We start from the raw sequence: 24430 nt of genomic DNA on the forward strand, positions 1-24430 counted from the left end.
GAATACACTGATCAGAAGCTAAGTGAGACAGCTTCTGAAGTGATGATCAGAATCTAAATGCAGCGGAAAAAACAGAGAGAGAGAAGAAGAACGACACAAAGCAATTATACTGGTTCCTTCCACAATCCGGAAGTAGTTCAGTCCCCCTTGCACTTCCAAGGAGATTTCACTAAGAGTAATATCTGATTACAATTGCTCAAGCACACAAGCAAGAGACTTCCTTTGCTCAAGCACACAAGCAAGAGACTTCCTTTGCTCAAGCACACAAGCAAGAGACTTCCTAACTAAACAAAATTACACAGAAAATTGTTTAAGGTTGAACACTTGATATACAATCAGAGGTGCTCACAATACAAATCAGATACAGACTCAATGGACTTAAGAATTTCTAAGATATGACTATAAGACAAAGAAATTCTAAGTGAATGCAGAACAATTTCAGCAGAGGTTTGGTACTTGTAAAAATGTTATGAGTCTTTCGTTCAGCGTTCATGCATTACCAAATCTCTAGGTCTTCACTCCTTTATATAGAGGTGTGAAAGAGACGTTGTGAAATTGCCAGCACACCAAAGAGTCGTTGTTGAAGCTTGATCTTTCACCAATGATCTTTTGCTTGATTTGGTTGTTGTCCTATGAAGAACAAATTTGAAATCCATTCCTTATCCAAGGAAACATCTATGCAGGCGTAACCGTATTCTGGAGCTGTTTTCTTTTCTTGTAGCGTGGACACAAAACAGAGTAGTGGAGAACGTGGTTGTACAATTCGTACAAAGTACAATGTCAACGCTTTCGTCCAAATTGCAAGCACAAGCCTTCAAACACCTTTGAAATGACCGTTGCAAAATTCCACTAATCCTTTGTTTGTGTTTTCGAATCCAATAGACAGCTTTTGCATTGATAATTCTTCAATTCTTGAATCTTTTGCAAATCCAGTTGAGATTCAGCTTCTGGTGAAATAGCTTCTGATGAGGCAGCTTCTGATGATGCAGCTTCTGATGATATGACTTCTGCAGCTTCTGATGATGCAGCTTCTGATGATATGACTTCTGGACTTCTTGTCTTCAGGAGCACTATCCTTACTTCAGAAGCGACTTAACTTCAGGAGCGCTTTTTCTCTTCAGTAACAAGTTGCCTTCAGGAGCGTCCAAGCTTCAAATTTTTGTTGTTTCCTTTGCTCTTTATTTGCTCATTCAGAACCAATGATGATGTAACTTTATAGTTATGGTCCTGTACACTTGAACAAATATTAGCTAGTCCAATTTACAATTTTTAATACCTTGTTATCATCAAAACTCTTTAAGGTTCATTGTTAAACACATTTTGTTCCAACAATCTCCCCCTTTTTGATGATGACAAACAAAAGTATTTAAAATTGATCAATTGTTGTTAATCTAATTAACAAGTTGACTTTGGGGTTCTGAGGTTTGTAAGCTCAGAGTCTGAGGTTTGTAAGCTCAAACTCCCCCTGAGTCTGATAGTCTTTAAGGTGAGGTTTGTAAGCTCCCCCTAATTTCTATCCAGGTTAATTAAATTCATTTTTCGCACAAAAAAAAATTATCAGAGCTTTTAAAAAAAAATGAATCATTGAAAGAATTAACTTATAGATAAGAAGAATGGTTCAATTAATTTTACTTGAATTTTGATACTTCTTCGTTCGTTCATAGCTTATACCAATAAGGTAAAAAAAATGATAGAAGTTTTTCAAAAATTTCAAATGTCATTAATGGGGCTCAGAGCCTTTAAATACTTGTCACATATACTCCCCCTTTTGTCATTATCAAAAAAAGATAAAAAAACATAAAAGACAAAAAGATTTGAGAAAAACTCAAACAAAAGAGAGTATACAAGAAATTAATTAAATAAAACAGACCAAAATATATGAACATGAATATCCAATTATCAGAAGCAGCTAAGCAGTCAGAAGCAGTAAGCATTCAGAAGCATAAAAATAAAACAAGATGGTTTCAGAAGCAAGGACTAAGAATTTGAAAACAAACAACAAACAAAAATAACACAAAGGTGTGCAACTAAGGATTGGTTTGTTGTTGTTTCTTCATCTCCTCCATTTCTTCAATTTTCTTTTGCAACAGTTCTTCAAGCTGTTGTTGCCTCTGGAGAAGAGCTTGTTCCCTTTCTCTAGCTTCTTGTTGCTGCTGTGCCATTTGTTTCTTCAGAAGCTTACACAACCTTGCTTCTCTGGTTAAGTAATCTGTTTCTAAGAAGAAAGGCTGGTTTGCCAGGAGCAGTGTAGAACTTCTTACTCTGAGACTCTGATTCAAATGCTCCATTAGCCTTCTGACTGAAGCCTGCTTGACTCTGATGCATTTAGCCTTGATATCTTCAATAAGCTCAGCTGCCCGGTTCTGAAGAGATGCCCAGGAGTCTTCATATGCACTTGTGAGATCAATTGTCCTTCTTTGATCCACCAGATTATGCAATTGACTAAGGATTGTCAGAAGCTCAGAATTAATATATCCAGATTCCAGGATGTTTGTGGGTGGTTGTTCAAGGGTTTCAAGATCAGAATCACTGATTTCCAAATCTTGAACAGGGTTAGGAACTGGAATGGTAAAGTGTGTTTGTATGTTTGAAGATGAAGGCTGGTCAGAAGCAATGTGTGTGGTAGAGGTTGAGGCTTGAACATTGACTTGAGAGATGTCAACATCCATAGGAGTTGGTTCTGGGGAGTGTTCAATTTCAGTTGGTGGTTGTTGTGGTGAAGTTGATGTTTGAGTGTTGAGTTGGGGGTCAATGGTAGCTATTGGTGATTGTGGGGGTGTTGTGGGTTTATGTGGTTCAGGTGTGTGTTGATGGGGGTTTTCTGAAACAACATTTTCAGAAGCAGCTGCTTCTGGAGTTGTTTCAGAGGCTTTTTCTGAGGTAGATTTGTCTATAGGTAACTCACCTGAGTAGTGGAGAGCAAGATTGTCTAAGACAGAAGTGTCTTCTTCTTGCTCAGTTGCTTGTGGTGAAAGGGGTGAAATGGGGGTAGAGGTGACTGGAATCTGGATTACCTCAACTGCAGGGTCAGCTTCAGAAGTGATCTTCTGTGGACCAGCAGCTTGAGGAACTACTTCTGAAGTTCCATCTTCTGGAGCATCCTCCATCATAATCATCATTTCTTCTTCCTCGTTGTCTTCAGTAGACTTACCAGCAATGGCTCTTACTTCAGCCAATTTCTCTTTGAAGTACCTATCACAATCTTCCATACCCAGAGCCTTGAGCTTTTCATCTCTTTGATGAATGTATTGTGCTTTTAGTTCCTTTTTATCTGATATAAGATCAGAAGCACATTCATCTGCCATCCTTTTCCTTATTGGAGTCATCTCAACCATAGGACTCACAAGTTGAAGGGGAGCCTTCTTCTTCTTTAGCTTGGGATCAGCCTCTTCTTTCTCTATTTCTTCAAGAGCTTCTTGCAGCTGCTCTTCAGTGATTACTAAATCTGCCTTACCTTTTCTTCTTTTCTGAGGAATAGAAGCAGCACCAACCTTCTGCATCTTTCCTTTATCCTTGATAGAAACAGGTTTAGCTTCAGACTTAGCAACTTTTTGCTTTTCAGATTTAGCAATAGCAGCTTCTGACTCAGTACTAGTTCTGGCCCTCTTTCCTTTAGTAGGAGCAGCATCAGATTCTGAACTAGTTCTGGCCCTCTTCCCTTTAGGTGCATCAGAAACAGCAGCTTCTGACACAGCAACTGCCTTGGCCTTCTTGCCTTTCCCTTTAGCAAGAGCAGCTTCCTCCTGAGAACTTGCATCATCCTCCAAGACGTACTCAGCTACTAATCTAGCTAAGTGTTCAGGATTACTTTCCTTAACTAAGGAAGGAAAGTCCCTGATAATCTCAGATTCTTCTGTGGTCATCTCCAACCACTTTTCATCTTTAGGAGCTGTCTTGAAAAAGTGCATTGAATGCAAAGTCTTGCTACTGATAGTCTTTTCTGCAGTAGAAACTTCGAAGCATTTATCAGAAGCATCCCTTGTTCTTCTCAATAAATCCAGCACTCTCCCTTGATAAAAGATCTCAGAGAGCAATCTTCCATAGGGCACTTGTTTCCTTCCTTTGACTGTGCCTTCATTAATAGCCCAGCAGAGATGATCCAATACATATCTTGGGAAGTTTATCTTTTCCAGATTGGTCATGAAATAGATTGCTAGCTTCTGTTGGTTGTTGGGTTGATCAGACCCACCTGCTCTTTGAAAGAAGCAATCGTTACTGAATTTCACCAACATTCTGTTGTGAATCTCCATTTCAGAAGGCTTAGCATCTTTGTTACCACCCAGAAGAGTGTTGTAGTAGTTTTGCAGCAGGACATCATCCTTTTTAACTATTTCTTGAAATCTTCCTTTTGCATCCATTCTACAAGCTTTAGCAATTATCTCCTCTGTGATGATTACGGGAATACCCATCACTTCAGACCTTATCTCAAGGCTACTGAAGGAAGTGGGATTCAACTCAATCTCCTTCTTTCCTTTCTTCGACCCAGCTGGTTTATCTGCTGTCTTCACAGGCTTTCTATTGACGATTTCAGCCCTTAACCAGAAATCTTTGACCAAGTTCACATACGTTGGCCCATTTAGCATGTTGAAGTATCCAGACAGTTTCTGAGTTTCTACATAGCCTTCCATGTCCACTTCGTACTTCTTGAGTGAAGTGAAGTCCATTGGCGATTCTACTTGGACGATTAAGGATTTCCATGGAATATCCATAGTCGTTTCTTTGTAGATGGACCCAGATTCTGATACGCTTTGCTTGTTTGATGTAGATTCTGAAACTTTTTAGGGTTCTAAGGTTGAGAGAATGCGCTTACTTCGCAAGAGGTTTGAGAGCAAATGTGTTTGTTGTGAGTGAGTAGTGTGTGAATTGTCAAAGTGTTAAAAGTAAAACGATTGCAATTCAAAAGAGACAAACAAACATAACATTAATGACAAAATTGGGGGCGCGTGAAAAGTACTTTCAAAGCTATTAAATCATCATTGCCCTTTTAGTTATACACCAACACATACAGGCCACGTAAGAAGTTCACAGAGTAACTACCAAGTTAGTGGGCCAGAAGTTACTTTTTAAAAGGTAACTTCCAACGTTTCCACTAATTCAACTATTCAGAAGCAACAAATCCAGCTTCTGGACTTCAGATGCTGACGTCATCATCAGAAGCGAGTTTTCCTCAGAACCTCAATAAAGAGCTTCTGATGGACTACCGCTTCTGAACTAACTTCAGAACCTAAAACCCTATTCAGGATCAAGCAAGCATTTAATCAGATACAAAGTGCATGTTCAAATTTTTCTTTATAAAATCAAATCTTTCAACAGTTAAAGGCTTAGTAAATATATCAGCCCATTGATTTTCAGTATCAATGAATTGTATATCTAAAATTCCTTTTTGAACATAATCTCTGATAAAATGGTGTTTGATTTCAATGTGCTTAGCTCTTGAATGCAAAATTGGATTTTTAGACAAACAAATAGCAGCAGTATTATCACAATAAATGGGAATACTGTTAGCAGTTATCTGATAATCTTCCAACTGATGTTTCATCCAAAGTAGTTGTGTACAACAACTTGCAGCTGAAATGTATTCTGCTTCTGCTGTAGACATAGCAATAGTTGTTTGTCTTTTGCTAGCCCAGGATATAAGATTATCACCCAGAAATTGACAGTTGCCACTGGTTGACTTTCTTTCAATCCTATCACCAGCATAATCAGCATCACAGAATCCAATTAGCTTATAATCTAAGGATTTCCTATAAACGAGTCCAAGATTAGTTATTCCCTTCAAATACCTGAAGATTCTCTTGACAGCAGTCATATGAGATTCTCTAGGATCTGATTGGAATCTTGCACACAAGCATACACTGAATAAAATATCTGGCCTAGATGCAGTGAGGTATAACAAAGAACCAATCATACCTCTATACAGCTTCTGATCTACTTTAGCTCCTTCATCTTCTTTGCTTAAGTTGCACGTAGGGTGCATTGGAGTGTTCATCACTTTACAATCTTCAAGTTTGAACTTCTTCAGAAGCTCCTTTGTGTACTTTGATTGATGAACATAGACTCCATCTTTGCATTGATTGATTTGAATGCCCAAGAAGAACTTCAGCTCTCCCATCATGCTCATTTCAAATTCATCCTGAATTAACTCAGAAAATTCCTTGCAAAGAGATGCATTAGTAGAACCAAATATTATATCATCAACATATATTTGCACAACAAGAATATCTTTCTCAAGGGTCCTTCTGAAGAGTGTAGTATCAACCTGTCCTCTTTTAAAATCATTTTTGATTAAGAAATTACTTAGTCTATCATACCAAGCTCTGGGAGCTTGTTTCAAGCCATATAGTGATTTCTTCAGTTTAAAAACATGGTCAGGATATTTAATATCCTCAAATCCAGGAGGTTGTTTGACATACACTTCTTCTTCTATGACACCATTTAGAAATGCACTCTTGACATCCATTTGATATAATATTATGCCATGATTAACTGCATAGGAAAGAAGTAACCTGATTGCTTCCAACCTTGCAACTGGAGCAAACGTTTCAGTGTAATCAATGCCTTCTTGTTGACTATACCCTTGTGCAACAAGCCTGGCTTTGTTTCTTGTTACTTCACCTTGCTCATTCAGCTTGTTTCTGAATACCCATTTTGTTCCAATAATGTTCTTGTGCTGAGGTTTGGGTACCAGATCCCACACATCATTTCTTTGAAATTGATTCAACTCTTCTTGCATAGCTAGGATCCATCCATCATCTGAAAGTGCTTCATCAACTGTTGTAGGTTCAATCATTGAGATTAGTCCAATCATTGACTCTTCTTGTCTGAAATGTGATCTTGTTCTTCTTGGACTATCTTTGTTTCCAATGATTAGCTCCTCAGGATGTGAAGACTTGTGTTTGAAAGTGTTTCTGGGAGGATCTTCTTGATGTGAGCCATCTTGTGCTCATCAGAAGCTGTTTCATCTTGCGCTTCTGATGTGGGTTCAGCTTCTGGACTATCTTCAGATTCAGCTATCTGATCAGGTTCTGGAGTAGCTTCAGGAACCTGTATCTCTGCCGAACTTCCACCTTGCTTTGAAGTTTTAACTTCAAGCTCCTTGTCATCAAATTTAACGTGCATAGATTCTTCAACACAAAGTGTTTCTGAATTATACACTCTGTATGCCTTTGACCTTTCAGAGTAACCTAAAAAGATTCCTCTTTGGGCATTGGCATCAAATTTCTTTAGGTAGAGCTTGTTGTTCAGAATGTAACATGTACATCCAAATTGATGAAAGTAAGAGATATTGGGTTTTCTTCCTTTAAAGAGTTCATATGCTGTTTTCTCCAAAATAGGTCTAATATAGATCCTGTTTTGAACATAGCATGTTGTATTCACTGCTTCTGCCCAAAAATGTTTTGGTAAATTGTTTTCATGAATCATGGTTCTGGCCATTTCTTGTAATGTTCTATTCTTTCTCTCTACAACCCCATTTTGTTGTGGTGTTCTAGGAGAAGAGAATTCATGGAAAATTCCATGTTTTTCACAAAAAGCTTCAAATGGCTCATTTTCAAATTCTCCACCATGATCACTTCTGATTTTCAAAATTTTTGATTCTTTTTCAGATTGAATTTGAGTGCAGAAGCTACTGAATACATCACACGCAACATCTTTACTCTTTATGAATTTCACCCAAGCCCATCTGCTGTAATCATCAACAATGACTAATCCATATCTACTTCCATATAAGCATGCAGTACTCACTGGTCCAAATAAATCAATATGGAGTAATTCTAAAGGTCTTGAGGTTGAAACAATGTCTTTGGTTTTAAAAGATGATTTCACAATTTTCCCTCTCTGACATGCACCACAGAGTGCATCTGAATGATAGTCAATGTCTGGTAGCTCTTTCACAAGTTGTAACTTACTAAGCTTAGAGATTAACCTCCAGTTAGCATGTCCCAACCTTCTGTGCCACATCCATTTCTTATCATTCACTGATAGTAGGCAAATCACCTTCTGATCAGCCAGTTCAGAAAAATTGATTTTATAGACATTGTCAACTCTCTTTCCCTTGAACACAATGGATTTGTCTTCCTTGTTGATTACTGTACAGTTGGATTTTTCAAAAAGCACATCATAACCATTATCACAAAATTGACTAATGCTCAAAAGGTTATGTTCAAGACCATCTACCAACCATACATTATTAATTGAGGTAGAGGAATTACCAATAGTTCCTGTACCTATGATCTTGCATGACTGGTTGCCTCCAAATTTCACATTTCCTCCCTCTTTCATTGTTAGGCTGAGGAACATGGACTTGTCTCCTGTCATGTGTCTTGAGCAACCGCTGTCTAGGTACCATGATCTTTGCTTTGGCACTGCTCTTAGACATACCTGCATCATTGACATTTTTAGTTTTAGGTACCCATTGTTCTATGGGTCCTGGAAGGTTAGTACTTAAGGCTTTACTCTTCACTTCTTGTACCTTGTGCTGTGAGTTGGGTTGCTTCTGATTAATCATCACCTTAGGTTTTGGTACTTCAGAAGCAGTAACTGTCTTCTTCTGAAACTTAGACTTCAGAACCCCAGATTTTGGTTTCACCAGACTCTGAGGAATAGGTTCTGATCTTTTCAGGATCCTCACCTTTGAAGTCTTGGAATCAGATTTGATCATAGCCTTTGACTTAGAGTTCTTTGGCTTTGAAATAACCTTAGCCTTAGAACTAGAAGCTTCAGGTTCTGATTGAACAACAGTTTCCAACTCAGCCCCTTCTGGTACAAAGAATGTTTTCAGACCTTCCTTGATGCATTCACAACAAGACTTTAGATTGGTTTTCTCAAGTTTCACCTCTGGAAAACCAATTCCTCTGCCATTGTTCTTGTAAATGCTATAAATCATAGAAGCTACTCTGCTTCTGTCAATGCCAGATATAATGAAATCTTCAAGAGCAATTTCATGATTACTTAAAGGTTTTTCATTACACTTTTCTTGTAGCTTCTGACATAAGAACCTGAGCTGATCTACATATGTTTTACACATGAAGTCAAAACCCCTAAGTCCTTGTTCAGAAGCTTTCAGATCCAATAAAGTTGATTTTTGCTGTTGTACCAAATCAGCATATTTTTCTTTTAAATCCTTCAACTCATTGGTTCTTACTTCAAAATGTGTAAGAAGTTCTTTAAGTGACTCAACAAGTTCATCTCTGGGAATTTTGGAATATACCTCGTTTTCATCTTCTGAGTCTGAATCTGATCCAGCTTCTGAAGTTGCTGTTGCTACCAACCCAACAGCTACCTTTGCATCTTCATCAGCTTCCTCTTTATCAGATCCAGATTCACTACCCAAATCATCCCAGGTTGCCATTAAACTCTGCTTAATCTGCTTCTTGAATTTGCTTGGTTTGAATGTAGACCTCTTTGATTTGTCCTTTGACTTTTCTCTTTGAAGATCAGGGCATTCAGCAATGAAGTGTCCAGGCTTCTTACAGTTGAAGCATCCCTTCTGATCTTCTTTCCTTGAGCTTCTGGAGTTACCCCTTTTGGCGAGAAACTTTCTGTTCTTCTTGGCCAGATATTGAAGTCTGTTTGAGAGCATGGCCATTTCAGCAGCATCTGATTCAGAATCTGAACTTGACTGTTCTTCCTCTTCAGATTCAACCACTCTGAGAGCTTTTGATGACTTGCCTTTGGATGGAAGAGCTATTGATTTACTCTTCTTAGTAGACTCATGTTCATTAAGACTTAACTCATGAACTTTGAGAGAACTAACAAGATCTTCGACACTTAAAGTGTTTAAATCTTTAGCTTCCTTAATGGCAGTCACCTTCGGTCTCCATCTGGCAGGTAAGCTTCTGAGAATCTTGCTTACATGATCAGAAGCAACATAGCTCTTCTTTAGAATATGTAGCCCAGAAACTAAGGTTTGAAACCTTGAGTACATCTCCTCAATAGTTTCATCATCTTTCATCTTGAATAACTCATACTGATGTACAAGCAGAAGAGCCTTTGCTTCTTTGACCTTCTTGCTCCCTTCATAATTTGAACAGAGAGAAGCAAACATAGCTTTAGCAGTGGATTTGTCACTCATTTTCATGTACTCCGCTTTGGGTATGGCAGTGACAAGAGCTCCTCTGATAATATGATGCTTCTTGTAGAGTTTCCTCAGTTCTGGAGTATGTTTCTTTCTATCCACAGCAGCTCCTTCTTCATCAAGGACTAAATCACCAACACCATCTTCCAGAATATCCCATAATTCTTCATCTAGGCTCATGATGTAACTGTAAAAATTGGTCTTCCACCAAGAGAACTCTTCAGCATCTCCATTGAACTTTGGAACTTTTCCAACACTGGTTTTCTTACTATCACTATAATCATGTGAGACATTTTTATAGCTAGTATCACTAGAACCAGAACCATTAGGAGGAGGAGTAGTCATGTTTTTCTCAGATCTTTGACTGTTGCACGGTTAAGTGTTACACAACAGACCAAGGCTCTAGATACCAATTGAAGGTGAAAAAACACAAGAAGGGGGGGTTGAATTGTGTTTTGAAAAATTCTTCGTTTCTCCTAAACAACTGAATACACTGATCAGAAGCTAAGTGAGACAGTTTCTGAAGTGATGATCAGAATCTAAATGCAGCGGAAAAAACAGAGAGAGAGAAGAAGAACGACACAAAGCAATTATACTGGTTCCTTCCACAATCCGGAAGTAGTCCAGTCCCCCTTGCACTTCCAAGGAGATTTCACTAAGAGTAATATCTGATTACAATTGCTCAAGCACACAAGCAAGAGACTTCCTTTGCTCAAGCACACAAGCAAGAGACTTCCTTTGCTCAAGCACACAAGCAAGAGACTTCCTAACTAAACAAAATTACACAGAAAATTGTTTAAGGTTGAACACTTGATATACAATCAGAGGTGCTCACAATACAAATCAGATACAAACTCAATGGACTTAAGAATTTCTAAGATATGACTATAAGACAAAGAAATTCTAAGTGAATGCAGAACAATTTCAGCAGAGGTTTGATACTTGTAAAAATGTTATGAGTCTTTCGTTCAGCGTTCATGCATTACCAAATCTCTAGGTCTTCACTCCTTTATATAGAGGTGTGAAAGAGACGTTGTGAAATTGCCAGCACACCAAAGAGTCGTTGTTGAAGCTTGATCTTTCACCAATGATCTTTTGCTTGATTTGGTTGTTGTCCTATGAAGAACAAATTTGAAATCCATTCCTTATCCAAGGAAACATCTATGCAGGCGTAACCGTATTCTGGAGCTGTTTTCTTGTCTTGTAGCGTGGACACAAAACAGAGTAGTGGAGAACGTGGTTGTACAATTCGTACAAAGTACAATGTCAACGCTTTCGTCCAAATTGCAAGCACAAGCCTTCAAACACCTTTGAAATGACCGTTGCAAAATTCCACTAATCCTTTGTTTGTGTTTTCGAATCCAATAGACAGCTTTTGCATTGATAATTCTTCAATTCTTGAATCTTTTGCAAATCCAGTTGAGATTCAGCTTCTGGTGAAATAGCTTCTGATGAGGCAGCTTCTGATGATATGACTTCTGCAGCTTCTGATGATGCAGCTTCTGATGATATGACTTCTGGACTTCTTGTCTTCAGGAGCACTATCCTTACTTCAGAAGCGACTTAACTTCAGGAGCGCTTTTTCTCTTCAGTAACAAGTTGCCTTCAGGAGCGTCCAAGCTTCAAATTTTTGTTGTTTCCTTTGCTCTTTATTTGCTCATTCAGAACCAATGATGATGTAACTTTATAGTTATGGTCCTGTACACTTGAACAAATATTAGCTAGTCCAATTTACAATTTTTAATACCTTGTTATCATCAAAACTCTTTAAGGTTCATTGTTAAACACATTTTGTTCCAACATACAGGACCTCTAATCTTTATCCCTTAGCTCAAATTAGTTGAGAATATTATGTTAGAAATTGATTTCAGTCACATTGTCTGTATGATTCAAAAAAGATCCACTTCTTCCGGTCTTAGGTCTTTTGCTAATGAGGCCATTTCTCTTCATCTTTTTGGATGGAATATTTGTGTCACATATTTATCGTGAAACTAACACTTGTATGGATGCGTTTTGGCTCTGAGAGGTCATTCTGTTTGGCAAGTTTTTGATTTAGCCCATATTAGTCTTTTAGCATATTCTAATCGCTCGAGAGTATGTCGCCAGACCTTGTTCATTAGTTTTTCCATCCACCAAATAAATAAATAAATAAATAATCATTGTCCAAATTACCTAAGCACGTGCTTTAACAAATGAGGAAAACCCATATGATGACCTTACTTTATTGTCTACTAACATGTGTTTGCTTTCTTGAATAAAGACCACAATCTATCTTTATCATAATGAACATTAAACTTAAAATGCGAATAAAATTCTATCATGTATTGATAGAAGATCGACACTTATGTCAACATTTTACTAGTGTTTCACCACTTGTGGAATTAGGAACATGAGCTTTTATGGTGGGATAAACAACCCTCATAGCCGTGTCAAACAAATTGGTCAAACATGAGCAAGCATGTTCTAACGATCAACATATTTTTATAACATTGCATTTGACACTTTTAACTTCCTAAAACCAAAGGTTGTTGACCCTCTACATAGAATTCAAAAGGTCGTGCATAACAAAATGTCTCAAAGTCCATGAATATTGTGTTTACGATGATTAATTTTGTCATCTAAAAAAATTTAACGACACAACGTAATGTCTCCAATACCATAAATATTCATGTGTAATTTCCACGAAATAAAAATAAAATTAATCAAAATTGATTTGACTTAAGAATTATATTAGATTTGATTTAAACTTTAAATTAAAATGATATCAAACTTTATTTGTTTCAAATTTAAAAGCACATTGAGTGTTACACTAGTTTTGGTACAAAGTACAACACTAGATCTAGGAATATAAAAAACCATAGATCATTCACTCATTCACCTCTCACGTGCATAACCTAGAATCTTCAATCCCTTCAAATATTCAATCTTTTTTTTACTCACAATAACAAAAAACCCAAAAAACTAGGTTTCACCGTTTTTTCACTTCTTTCATTCATCTTTATCTCTATCTCTATAAATTACAATCACAATCAATCAATCAATTATAATTTCATTGACGATTGACGACACAAACCTTATTTCTCACTACCTCGTAAAACAACAAAACAAACCTCTTTCTTGATCCTCTTCAAAACCCTTTACTTTAATCTTCTAAAAATCTAATTTTTTTTCATCTGGGTCGTTCTTAAATCGTGAAAAGATTTTATTTTTAGCGTTGATTTGATTCAAAATCGTTGTTTCTTGATCTGGGTCGGTTTGATAATGAGGAAAAGAGAGAGGGAAAACCCTTGTGGGGTATGTGGGCACTATCACAAAGTTGAAGAAGGTGAAGTGTGTGGGATTTGTGGTCATAGTGTTCCGATTGGATCGGAGAAAACTTCGTTGCAAGTTAGTGCTTTTCCTTCTGTGATCTTGCCGGAGTTTCTTTACTTGGGAAGCTATGATAATGCTTCACGGTCTGAGCTTCTCAAAACTCAAGGGATTTCACGTATTCTCAATGTAAGGATGATGGTTTTTATATTTATGTTTCTTTGATTGATTGGATTGATGATTTAGATTCTGTTTATTTAATGATTGCTTTTTTGTGATGTTTATGATTGTTTTTTGATGTTTAGTTGTGAAATCATGCGTGTGTTGATTGGTTTAATGTGGTGTGATTGTGTTTGTGCATTTGGTTTGTTGTGTATTGTTTTAGATTTAGGGTTGTCAATTATGCATCATGGAAAATATGGTTTTATCAAATTTTGCTATGCCACCGTGCCATAATTGCTATTTGAAAATATTAATTTGTTCAAATTCCGCTACATAATGAGTTGCAACCAAATATGGTTTGTAATAGACATTATGACGTAACATGATCCATATAGCCGATCTCACTTAGTGGGATAAGGCTTGGTTGTTGTTGTAAATTCCGCTACACTAAGGAGTGTTTTGTTTTGGTTTTTTATATTATATTTCTTTGAATGATTGAATTGATAATTCAGATTGTGTTTATTCAATGGCCTTTTTATGATGATGATGTTTGTTTTTTGATTTTTGATTTTTGATTTTTTTTTATGAAATTATGGGTTTTTGATTGGTGTAATGTGGTGGGATTGTGTGTGTATTTGGATTGTTGTGCATTGTTTTAGATTTAGTGTCGTGAATTGTCGGTAGTGGAAAATATAGTTCGATCAAATTCTGCTAGCATGTTTTTTGATATTTTGTAGTGAATTTATGGGTTTCTTGATTGGTCTAATGTGGTGAGATTGCGTTTATGCATTTGGATTGTTGTGGATTGTTTTAAATTTAGTGTTGTCAACGGTGGATCCCGGAAAATCGAGTTTGATCAAATTCTGCTATATTTAATGTTGTTAACCGTGGATTGCGGAAAATAGAGTTTAATCAAATTATGCTATAGCCGCTACTTGACAACATTCTGTATTAAATTGTTTGCGAAATAGGGTTTGATTAAATTCTGCTATAGACGCTATTTAGCAACAAAAGGCCGCTATTTGACCACATTGATCATATCAAACCTCTAATTGACACAAATTTGTTCGGAGTGAGGTCCTACAATGTGGATTTTGTCAGTCATATTATCTCCTATGCTAGGGATCTTGTAAACTAATTTTTCTCACAAAAGGCACATTGTGAGGTTAATTTGGCCTACTAAATGTATATACAAGGATCAAGTACAAATGGGATTGATATTGTATCTTTGGTGAATCGATTTCTGTGTTGTCAAATAGCGGCCTTACTGTGCAGCTGAATTTGAACAGTCGCTTTTGTTCCACAATATACTATTTAGGACAATTTATTATTAACTAATGGCTATAACAGCGCTATCGCAATCTAGCTTAGCAAAATTTAAACAAACCTCTATTTTTTTGTGTTCTGCGATTGACAACACTGAAGTGGCTGGACTGGTTTAGGTATTTTGAGTGAAAAAAGAAATGGAACTTATAACTTAATTTCTGTCTGTGTTTGTTTGTGGGAAGAGAGTTATTTTGGATGGGTGGTGGTATAAAAAATAGAACAAATAAGTTAAATTCTATAATGGCGTTTTGGTGTGGTGTTCTTTCCACTCTGCATGTTATAGAAACTCTGTGTTTGAAAAGCTCTAACATTATTGTTCTTTGTGGAATTTGAATGATAATGGCCGCCTTATTTCTTTTGTTCCTTGGAAATTGTACTTGGAATCTGCTCATACAAACTTCTTGAGTGTTTATTTTGATATACCTTTGCATTTTCTTGAGTGTTTATTTTGATATACCTTTGCATTTCCTGTTTGTGCAGACTGTCCCTTCTTGTCAAAATCTCTACAAGAACTCATTTACCTATCACTGCCTCCCAGATGACAAAAGTTTCCAGTTTGAGGAAGCAAACCAGTTTCTGGGTATGTTCCTTCTTCTCTGCTCAAAATTTACATGTCTTGATCAATGCTAAAAGTGCTTTTATAACTTGTAGTTGTTTTACAATTTTTAAATAAGACATGCTGCTGAAACATCAGTTAGTATCTTCATTAGTTTTTTTATATGCTTTCAATTTTATTTAGCTACAATTGCAGCCATACGAGACATTGTTTTGGCAGATTTTAGGCTACCGTCATCCATAATTGATAGCATTGATCTTTAATAATGTATCTTATCGTTCACGATTTTCTTGTTCATGATTTAGAAACTAAGTGTCTCTTTTCTACACTGTTCTTTCACTGACTTCGCTAATTAAAAGTACTAATTAAATTAATTATTTCATTGTTGACTTCTCTAATTTTTGTCCAACATGTTTCTTCTATTTACACATGATAATGAAATCAAAACCAACGCTGCATTATTATTTTGCAGAGCAATGTGAGAGGGATAAGGAGCGTGTTCTGGTTCATTGCATGTCAGGAAAGAGTAGGTAAGATATTGCTCCAATATATATAACTGTAAGCATGGCAGTGACATTTGACACTAATTAGATTGAATTAGTTAGTGATGGTGCAAACAACATTAAAAGAATAATTATTATAGTTGACACCAGTCTTGCAAATTGGGATGCAGTGGCAATATTAGAGTTACATGTATATATTATAGTTCTCTCTGAGTTACATGTATATATCTCTGGTAGGTCCCCAGCTGTCGTGATTGGCTACCTGATGAAGTCTAGAGGATGGAGACTACCACAGAGTTATCAGTGGGTAAAGGAACGTAGACCTGCGGTTGAATTGTCTGAAGGTATGTTTGTTTCACTGTTTTCAGTTTTGCTTCAGATCTCAAGTTAACTCGTCAGATTTCGGTGTTAGTTGATTACAGATTTTTACTGGCCTAGTTGTTGAAAGGGTTTGATTCCTTTAAAGTGTGTAGTAAAAATCATCAAGGATTAATATTTCTTCAGCACATCTATGATTTGTCAATTAACATTACCCTCACTTTAGACGAGCCAAACCAGTTAAAATTTGTGTTTTAGCTGTGATTATTAAACTCCATCTTTCTGAATCCATCCATATTTTATTAATGTAGGTGCCCACCAGCAACTACAGGAGTACGAAAAAAAGCTATTTGGATCAGTGGGAAGCAGTCTGCAGCTGCCTGTTGTTTTCTCACCTGCAGAAGGGCCACATCTTAGCTTTGGCTTCCCAAAGACAAATGATATAGCTCCACTTCCTGCCTTCGGCTGCACTACAACTCCTTCAATTTTCTCTCGAGCACCCTCCGACATAGCTCCAACCAATTTCACATTCGGAGCCGGTCAGAATGTCACTGGAAGTAGTCCTTTTAATACAAATCCATCTAATCCTAATGTTACCGATATTCAGATGGATGGATCTTGATTCTCTGACCAGCAGCAGCACCTATGTGTGATTAAGCTACTTGACGATTTTTGGCTGTGTTAAGGTACACCAAGTTTGCCATGTTTCATGTCAAGGTGCTATAATCATAAGTGGAACTTGTCAATTCTATAGTTCTTTTTTCTCATTTTCATTTCAAATATTTTCTTAGTTATCAATCACTATGGTTGTAGTATTGAGTACAGCATGTTTTAGTGGCATTGTGCACTAAACATTATCCAGTTCTTTTATGCTACAAATTCTATTATAAAAGTATACAAATTTAGATCGTTTATTTCTTTTGCGAAATTTGGCCGCGGCAAGCGACTGCCACATTTTAAGCGTTTGTTTTAAAACATTGATTTCTGCGGTGGTGGAGAAGTGCGTCGGCTGACCATATGAGTTTTTTCTGGACACTTCTTCAGAATTGATTCCCTTGTCAAAGTTTTAGAAGAAAAAAATGTGTTTATTTTTTTTATTTATTTTGGTAGTGACATTATCTCCCAAGTTCAGGGTGTGTTTGGTTGTGTGAAGAAAATGAGAAGATAGAAAAAGGTGAGAGAGTGTGAAAAGAGAGAAATAGATGAGAAATAGAGTAGATTTGATGTGTTGTTTGATATAAGAGAAAGAAGAGAGAAATAGAAGAGAGAGAAGTGTTGATTATGTCTAAAAGTACAATAATGCCCCTGCTATTTTTTAAGAATAGACTAAAATTAAGTTAATCCTGTTTAGCTTAAATAAAATAAATGCACTACCAAAAAAAAACTTAAATAAAATAAATAATTCATTAAATTACTTAATACTTGATTTAGTTAACTAAATTAATCTCACTAATTACTAATTTAAATGATTTAAAATAATAGCTTTAACTATTAATTAATGAATTAACTTGTCTATAATTCTAGTTTTATATCAATCAGCTAACTATTTTTTTATTTCATTAAAACATTGCCTTACATCATCGTACAGGGAAGAAAGGAAAAAAAACCACCTCTCCTCAAATCTCAGTCACCCACCGTCCCACTCTCAACTCAATCCCTTTTCCTTTCCTAAAATCTCATCATCAACCATTGCCACCAAAAAGAAAGCTTTTGTTTCATCCATCTAATAGACAATAGATCTACTCTCACTCACAAATTTCACCCCAAAAAATCCAGCAACAATTGATTTCTCTAGATAACGTCATTATGTTCTTTCCTGCGTGCTTGTAAAAACCTCCATGGATCTTTACTTTAGCTTAGATCTATGTTCTATTTTGTGAAATACAATATCAATTTTAAAGGGTAGAAATGGAACATTGCTTCCTCCATCACATTTCTTCGCATCTGGGAGAGAACTAGAAAAAGTGTGGGTCCCCATAGGAATTTGGTCTCTCTTTGCTACTTCTCTGCTGTCCCAAACATGAGAAATGGTCTCTCTCTCCCTTATTTCTCTCTCAGCTATTTCTCTCGCAGCAATCTCTCTTGTTCCAAACACACCTTTAATGATGTTAAAAAGAGATATAATGAAGTTTGTATGGTAAATTAAAAAATTACTCCTCTATTTGCATACTGATCATTATTTTCCACAGTAGCACACAAGGTAAATTCCACCAAAAAAAAAAAAATACTGATCATTATTTTTTTGAATCAAGTACATTGATTAGGATAAAAAGTTTCACTGATCAATTATTCAATTCGATTTTGATTGAATTTTTAGCCTTATGGAGTAATTTTTTGGTACAATAGAGGAAAAAGTACAACTTCTATCCCTCGAAAATGACTAATCAATGTACTTTATTAAACGACCAAAAGATGTCAACGTTTTTTAATCTTGACTTGGTCAGATCTTAACTTTTAAAAATATGTGTAATGCTTGATGAGGAAAAGAACTCATAATTTCAAGGATTTTTTTTTTTACACTTCTCAAAGTACTCTTTGTTTATATTTAGTCAGATAATCTGGTTAAGATAATCAACTCCTTATCGGTTGGACAAATAATTGTTTTTTTTATTACTTTATTTATATTTAAAAGAGCTTTATTCTAAAAAATGAAGGGCAACAACTTTAGTATTTAAAATAGCTTTATTTTACAAAATGAAGGGCAAGAAAGAGAAATAAATCAGTTTTAGTAGTAAATTTTATTTAATTAAATTTATGAATGAATACTAGGGTGGATCTTCTCATGGACATAGGTGGGTTACAATCAACCCTGAATATTCAATTAATAATAGTCTTATATTGAAGGAACCTTTTTTTTTGACAGATTATATTGAAGGAACCTAAAATATCTAACAGTTAATATCGTATAATCATCTTGCATTTAACAACTTACTCACTTGCAACATCAATTTTCTGAAAATACAAGAATTTTTTTGCCTATTGTTAATTATTACAAATCACTCGGTGAGCTTAGCATTATTTTAAGATGGAAAATGATATATTGAGCGGAAAAAATCAAGCAAAATCATCCTGATGGAAAATGATATATTGAGCGAAAAAAAAATCAAGCGAAATCTTCCCGAGCCCATGGATTACGACTTTCAAGTGTTTTGATTGGCTAACCATTTACCCCACCCCCCTTTATTCCGGCCAGCAAAAATTTTTATTGGTTGAACTGAATTCGCTATGCAGTCGTGAGACAATTGCTCGCTATGTATAGCACTCTTCTTTTAAGATATGTAGTTTAATTGTTTGACGATCAATTTTGTGTTTATTACACAATATAATATGCGTATTTAATTTTATATGCTATAGTTTATTAGAGTGGCTCACTCGAGTTTTTTAGTCTAGCTCCACCACTGAATGAAACATAAATAGTTTTAATTTGCTTTAATTTACTTTCTTTGCAAAATGAAAGTATTTGATTAGCTATTAATTTAATGAACCGAAATTGAATAGTTTATTACTAAAATGCTTGAAGTCAAATAAACAACATTGATATTTAAACACTATAATTTTCCTACATCCATTCCATATCATATTTCATCTTTATTTCTCATCCTATCACATTATCAATCTATTACATTTATCACGTTTTTATTTTTTATTTCTTTTTATCTCATGATGTATACATCACAATAGGGTGTACACAACATTTTCCTCAAACAAAAGAAGGTGAGCAGATCCAATTCTATCAATTTGTTTGGATCTAAAATTAAAGTATTAAGTGAAAGTAAGATTATTAGAAATAACATCGCATAAATCAAACAAACCAGCTGAAAAGATTGGCCATGGAGCTCTATTTGGGACAAACCCTACCCAGCTGAAGTAATAAATAATATTCTTAGCCAAGTTAAACTATGACACAAGATCATGAACAGACCAACTGAATTGTATATAAGAGAAGAAGTGATAATTTTCCATTTAACAAAATTTATTAGTATGTCTTGCTCCACTAATTATTTTCTGCAGATCATACTTTACTCAATGCATACATATATTCTTTAAAATGGATGAGTACCGGTGTCCGATATGCATCTGATACCAATTCGTGTTGGATAGTTCCCGACATATACCCGGATCATATATTCCGTAACGATTTAAATTACCTTTATAACATGCTTTTCAAATCACTACCAAATAAGAAAGACTCAAATCTTATCCAGATATGATACATGTTTGATAGGTCTTATTAATTATAAGACACAAAATTATATGTTTTTGTGAGAAATTCAAAGTATATGAATGTATACTTATAAAGTTGGGAAAACATATGTAATTAACCATACTTGTTATGATCACAACTTTTTTTGGTGAATATATAAACTTCTTAGACAAAAATAAATGGAATTTAACTAAATTAAAATGAATTCTGCATAACAATAAAGATGGGAAACAAAAAACAAAACAAAAAAACATAACAAAAATGGAAATCTAAGATTTGCAACTAAATGCAACTGATTATTCTAACTAAACCCAACTCATCACTTGCAGATAAAAACCTCTCTTGAATCTTCAAACATCATCATCCAAACAAATCAATGTCCCAAAACATTAACATTGTTGTGTGCAACATCAGGAGAATCATCATGATCACCAACCATTCCTTCATGAATATGAGCTTTAATATGTTTCTTTGCAGATCTAAAAGTGTCATCAACATCAGAATACAATCCAAGAGAATCATCTTCATCTACGCATTCTTCACCTGCATCTGAATGTTTGCTGTTACATCCTGCAGGTGCTTCTTCATGTGCTTCAGTTACTTTCATGCACCAAAATGTTACAAGAAGCATTCCAAAACCAAACACAATCATTGTCTTTGCATTCATTGCCATATTGATATTGCTATTTGCTACTTTTTGTTTTTCACTACTTTTGTTGTGAATTAATGTTAGAGAATATGCTAGCTTGTTAGAAGAGTGAATGTTGAGAATTTAAAGAGTGTTTTGTTTACTATTTTTAGAGAAATTAAAGTTATGGTTAGGAACGTGTTTGCTTGTTAGACTAATTAGAACTAGTCTTAAGGTAATATCACTTGTAATAATAATTAAAAGAAATTATGTGTATATAAGATTTTGACTATAATGTAGGAATTTGGTTAAGGACTAAGATGTGAAAATTGGCTATTTTTAGTTACACGTGTAATGATAACTATAACTAGTTATTTGCAACTCTAGTAAAAATTACTCGAGTGCAGAAAAATTGGATCCTAAAAGAATTCAAATCATGTAGAAGGGTGCCACTTGTTACTCTTTTGACTAACATATAGTAGGTGTCCTGCCAGAAATTAAAATTTATAATTAGTTTCTCTTTGGCAAAATTTTATTATGATCGATAACTTTTTGTGATGAGTATATTAAATGTGCAAGACTGAGGTTGGTAACTTAATTTGTTTTAGCTAAAAAAATTTAAAAAAAATTATAGGTTCCGAGTTCAAATTCAAACGAAGGAGGTCACTTTCAAATTATTATATAATGTGTGTGGGTAGTAGTAGTCTATTTGAATTAGTAATTATGTTTTTTTAATGCATTTTGACATATTTAATGTATTGTGTTTTTTTACAGAAAATATTTAATGTATTGTGTTGTGTGCGAGAAATTTGATATAAAAACTAACTAGTAGGTAAATAAAAAGGCTAAAGTTAACTTGTGCCCTCAAGGCATATGTTAAGATACTCATTATAGAAATACACATATCAAAAGGCGTGCATTCAACTTCTTAAAAGTTGTTATATTGTGTTTTCCAATGCAAAATTGCTCTATTTAGGTTGCTTAACATGTGCCTTAAGGGCACAAGTTAACATGACCCAAACAAAAAATAGTGTGGTCTGCGTGGTAAGAAATTTGGGTTCCTTAAATATATGGTTGGATAGTTTTTAGTTGATCATAAATACAAATATAAATTACTTTGGTTTACACACATAAATGCTTTAAACACTTCAATAAAAAGAAAAAAGAAATTGAGTATTCTCATTTTACCTTTTTTTTAAAAAAAAAAACTTTATATAAGTGTTCCTAAATGCTTTAAATTTAGTCTTATGACTACGTCTTTATTCCATATGGCCATGCATCCTATCTTTCTTTTAATAATAGCTTATTCAATATTTTTTTTGATAGATAGACAAATTAAATATTGAAACTTACATATGGAGGTCAGAATTTGAACTTAGGTCACAACATTCAACCTTACAATTTTGGTATTTTTGTCAATTGAACTAGAACTTCTGAACTAATTTATTCAATATTAACGGTTCATACGTATAGAAATCCACCATCTATAAGAGAATACTATTAAATTAATGTGTTTTAAATTCTCAAGAAATCAATCTCCACGGTTGGTCGTAGAAATTACCCTAACAAAACAAAAACATATGACATCTAAATTCAATCACTAGAATCACTCTCTAGTCTCTACAGTTTGTCCAAACTCAGTCGTTATCTAAAATTAATTTATGAAGTTATAGCATCTTAATGAGTCTCTAATATTGGTCTCATTATTGTTACATCTAGACATCTAGTAAAGCAACAACGCAATAATTGGTATAAGTATAACAACAATAATCACAAATGTCATAATTTGTACCCCTTTATAAATGAATGAACATAGCAGTCGGACAGTTAGCATTTGATTGATAATCATATATACATCATTGTCATTGCTGTCTTATTTCAAAATTAAAGATAGAAAAATAAATCTGAAAAAAATAAAAATGAATTGAATTTGTATAAGGAAATATAACAATAGATTTCACTTGTAATTGAAAGAGTTGCAAGAACTAAGGCTGATTTTTCTTGGCTCTTGAAACAGCAAGGGGCAAATGCCGCCACCATCTCTTGACCGATCATCCCCAACTTACCTTTGGCAAGCTTTTGGCCTAACCTTTGTTGAGTTTTTGTCTAACCTGGATATTTTGAGTTGGCTCAAGCAAGGGCTTATTTCCTATAATGTTTTAAGATAATTTTGTAATCGTAAAATACAGTTTGATGTAAAAACTTGACTTTGTAACTACAAATGTCAAATCTCAACCAAAAGTAAAATGGTTAATAATACCGTTGTTTTTAATAATAATTTCTCCTCCCCCAAATTTTATATAAAAAAAAAAAAGAGTGATAACTTTTCATATTTTGCTATGTTAATTTTCTATACCTAATTCAATTCGTCCCAGTTCAAAACATCAATTTTAAAGGGGAAAGTAAGAAGTCCTATATTATTAGAGGGCACATGTATGCACACACATGTGTATTGCATCTCATCTCATTATAGGTCTTGAATGCGGGTTGTTTGATTTCACAATCTAGTCCCTAAATTATGCATGTGGTTTATAGACATAGAGTTAGGAATAATTAATTAACTTCGATTCAAGTTGCATTCAAAAATTGAGTATGAATTCTCTTCCCTTAGTCCCTCTCAAAATGAATTAGAGGTTTCTTTTTTTTTTTTTTTACAGTAAATTAGATGTTTTGGTATTTTTAAGTGTATAAAGCACATGTTTATTGATGACAACAATGATTCATTTATACACTAAAAAAATACAGATAGAGAAGAATTAAATAAACCATCAACTTAGTCTTGAAACCATCACTCTCTAATTGAGTCTTGTAACCAAAAAAAAAAAAAAAACCATCACTCTCTCTAATTGAGTCCAAAAAGTATATGAAATTTATCAATTTAATTAATATCTGCTATTAAGATGTTAGGGCATCTAAATTGACCAGTTTTTATAAACTTTAAGGGCTAAATGTGTATATTTTATATAGTTTAGGGGACTACTTAGGATATTTGTTTAGTTTTTGGACAAAATTAGTGAGAACGTGATAGTATAATAACTAAATTGATGGTTTATTCCTTGCCTCCGTCATCCTATTCTCCATTTCAATTTATAAATAGTGAGTTGTATTATAAGAAGAAAAATAAAAATTATCAAGACTTATAAGACTCGTTGAATATTTTATTTTAAAAGTCTTATCAAATATAAATGGCATTAAATATTTGTACACACTATATAAATGCATTTATAATGGCATACATATATAAAAATAGTTTAGAATTAATACATCTTAAAATTAATGATTTTTTTTTTTAAAATGTCAAAAATCCGAAATTTATCAGGCTGTCACATTGTCTACGTGGATGTGTTTG

At 34.6% G+C, this 24430-nt stretch overlaps 1 protein-coding gene across 1 annotated transcript; it reads left to right on the plus strand.

Annotated features, from left to right (window-relative positions):
• The first annotated feature begins 13118 nt into the window (after positions 1–13118).
• IBR5 (indole-3-butyric acid response 5) lies at positions 13119–17163 on the plus strand. The gene is made up of 5 exons (XM_085709358.1): positions 13119–13573; positions 15353–15452; positions 15901–15958; positions 16169–16275; positions 16561–17163. Exons 1-5 carry the CDS (start codon positions 13337–13339, stop codon positions 16869–16871), a joined length of 813 nt encoding a protein of 270 aa, XP_085565484.1. The 5' UTR covers positions 13119–13336; the 3' UTR covers positions 16872–17163.
• Positions 17164–24430: the final 7267 nt, after the last annotated feature.

This window comes from Medicago sativa, chromosome 5, assembly GCF_051527215.1.
Source record: "Medicago sativa cultivar Bolivia chromosome 5, Bolivia_mono, whole genome shotgun sequence".
Lineage (NCBI taxonomy): Eukaryota > Viridiplantae > Streptophyta > Magnoliopsida > Fabales > Fabaceae > Medicago > Medicago sativa.

What these genes read in the sequence shown, in the direction of transcription:
- IBR5 (XM_085709358.1), top strand. Translation starts at nt 13,337, where the DNA reads ATGAGGAAAAGAGAGAGGGAAAACCCTTGTGGGGTATGTGGGCACTAT. An exon ending in GGATTTCACGTATTCTCAAT is followed by an intron (nt 13,574 to 15,352) that starts GTAAGGATGATG and finishes CTGTTTGTGCAG; the next exon opens with ACTGTCCCTTCTTGTCAAAA. An exon ending in TGCATGTCAGGAAAGAGTAG is followed by an intron (nt 15,959 to 16,168) that starts GTAAGATATTGC and finishes TATCTCTGGTAG; the next exon opens with GTCCCCAGCTGTCGTGATTG.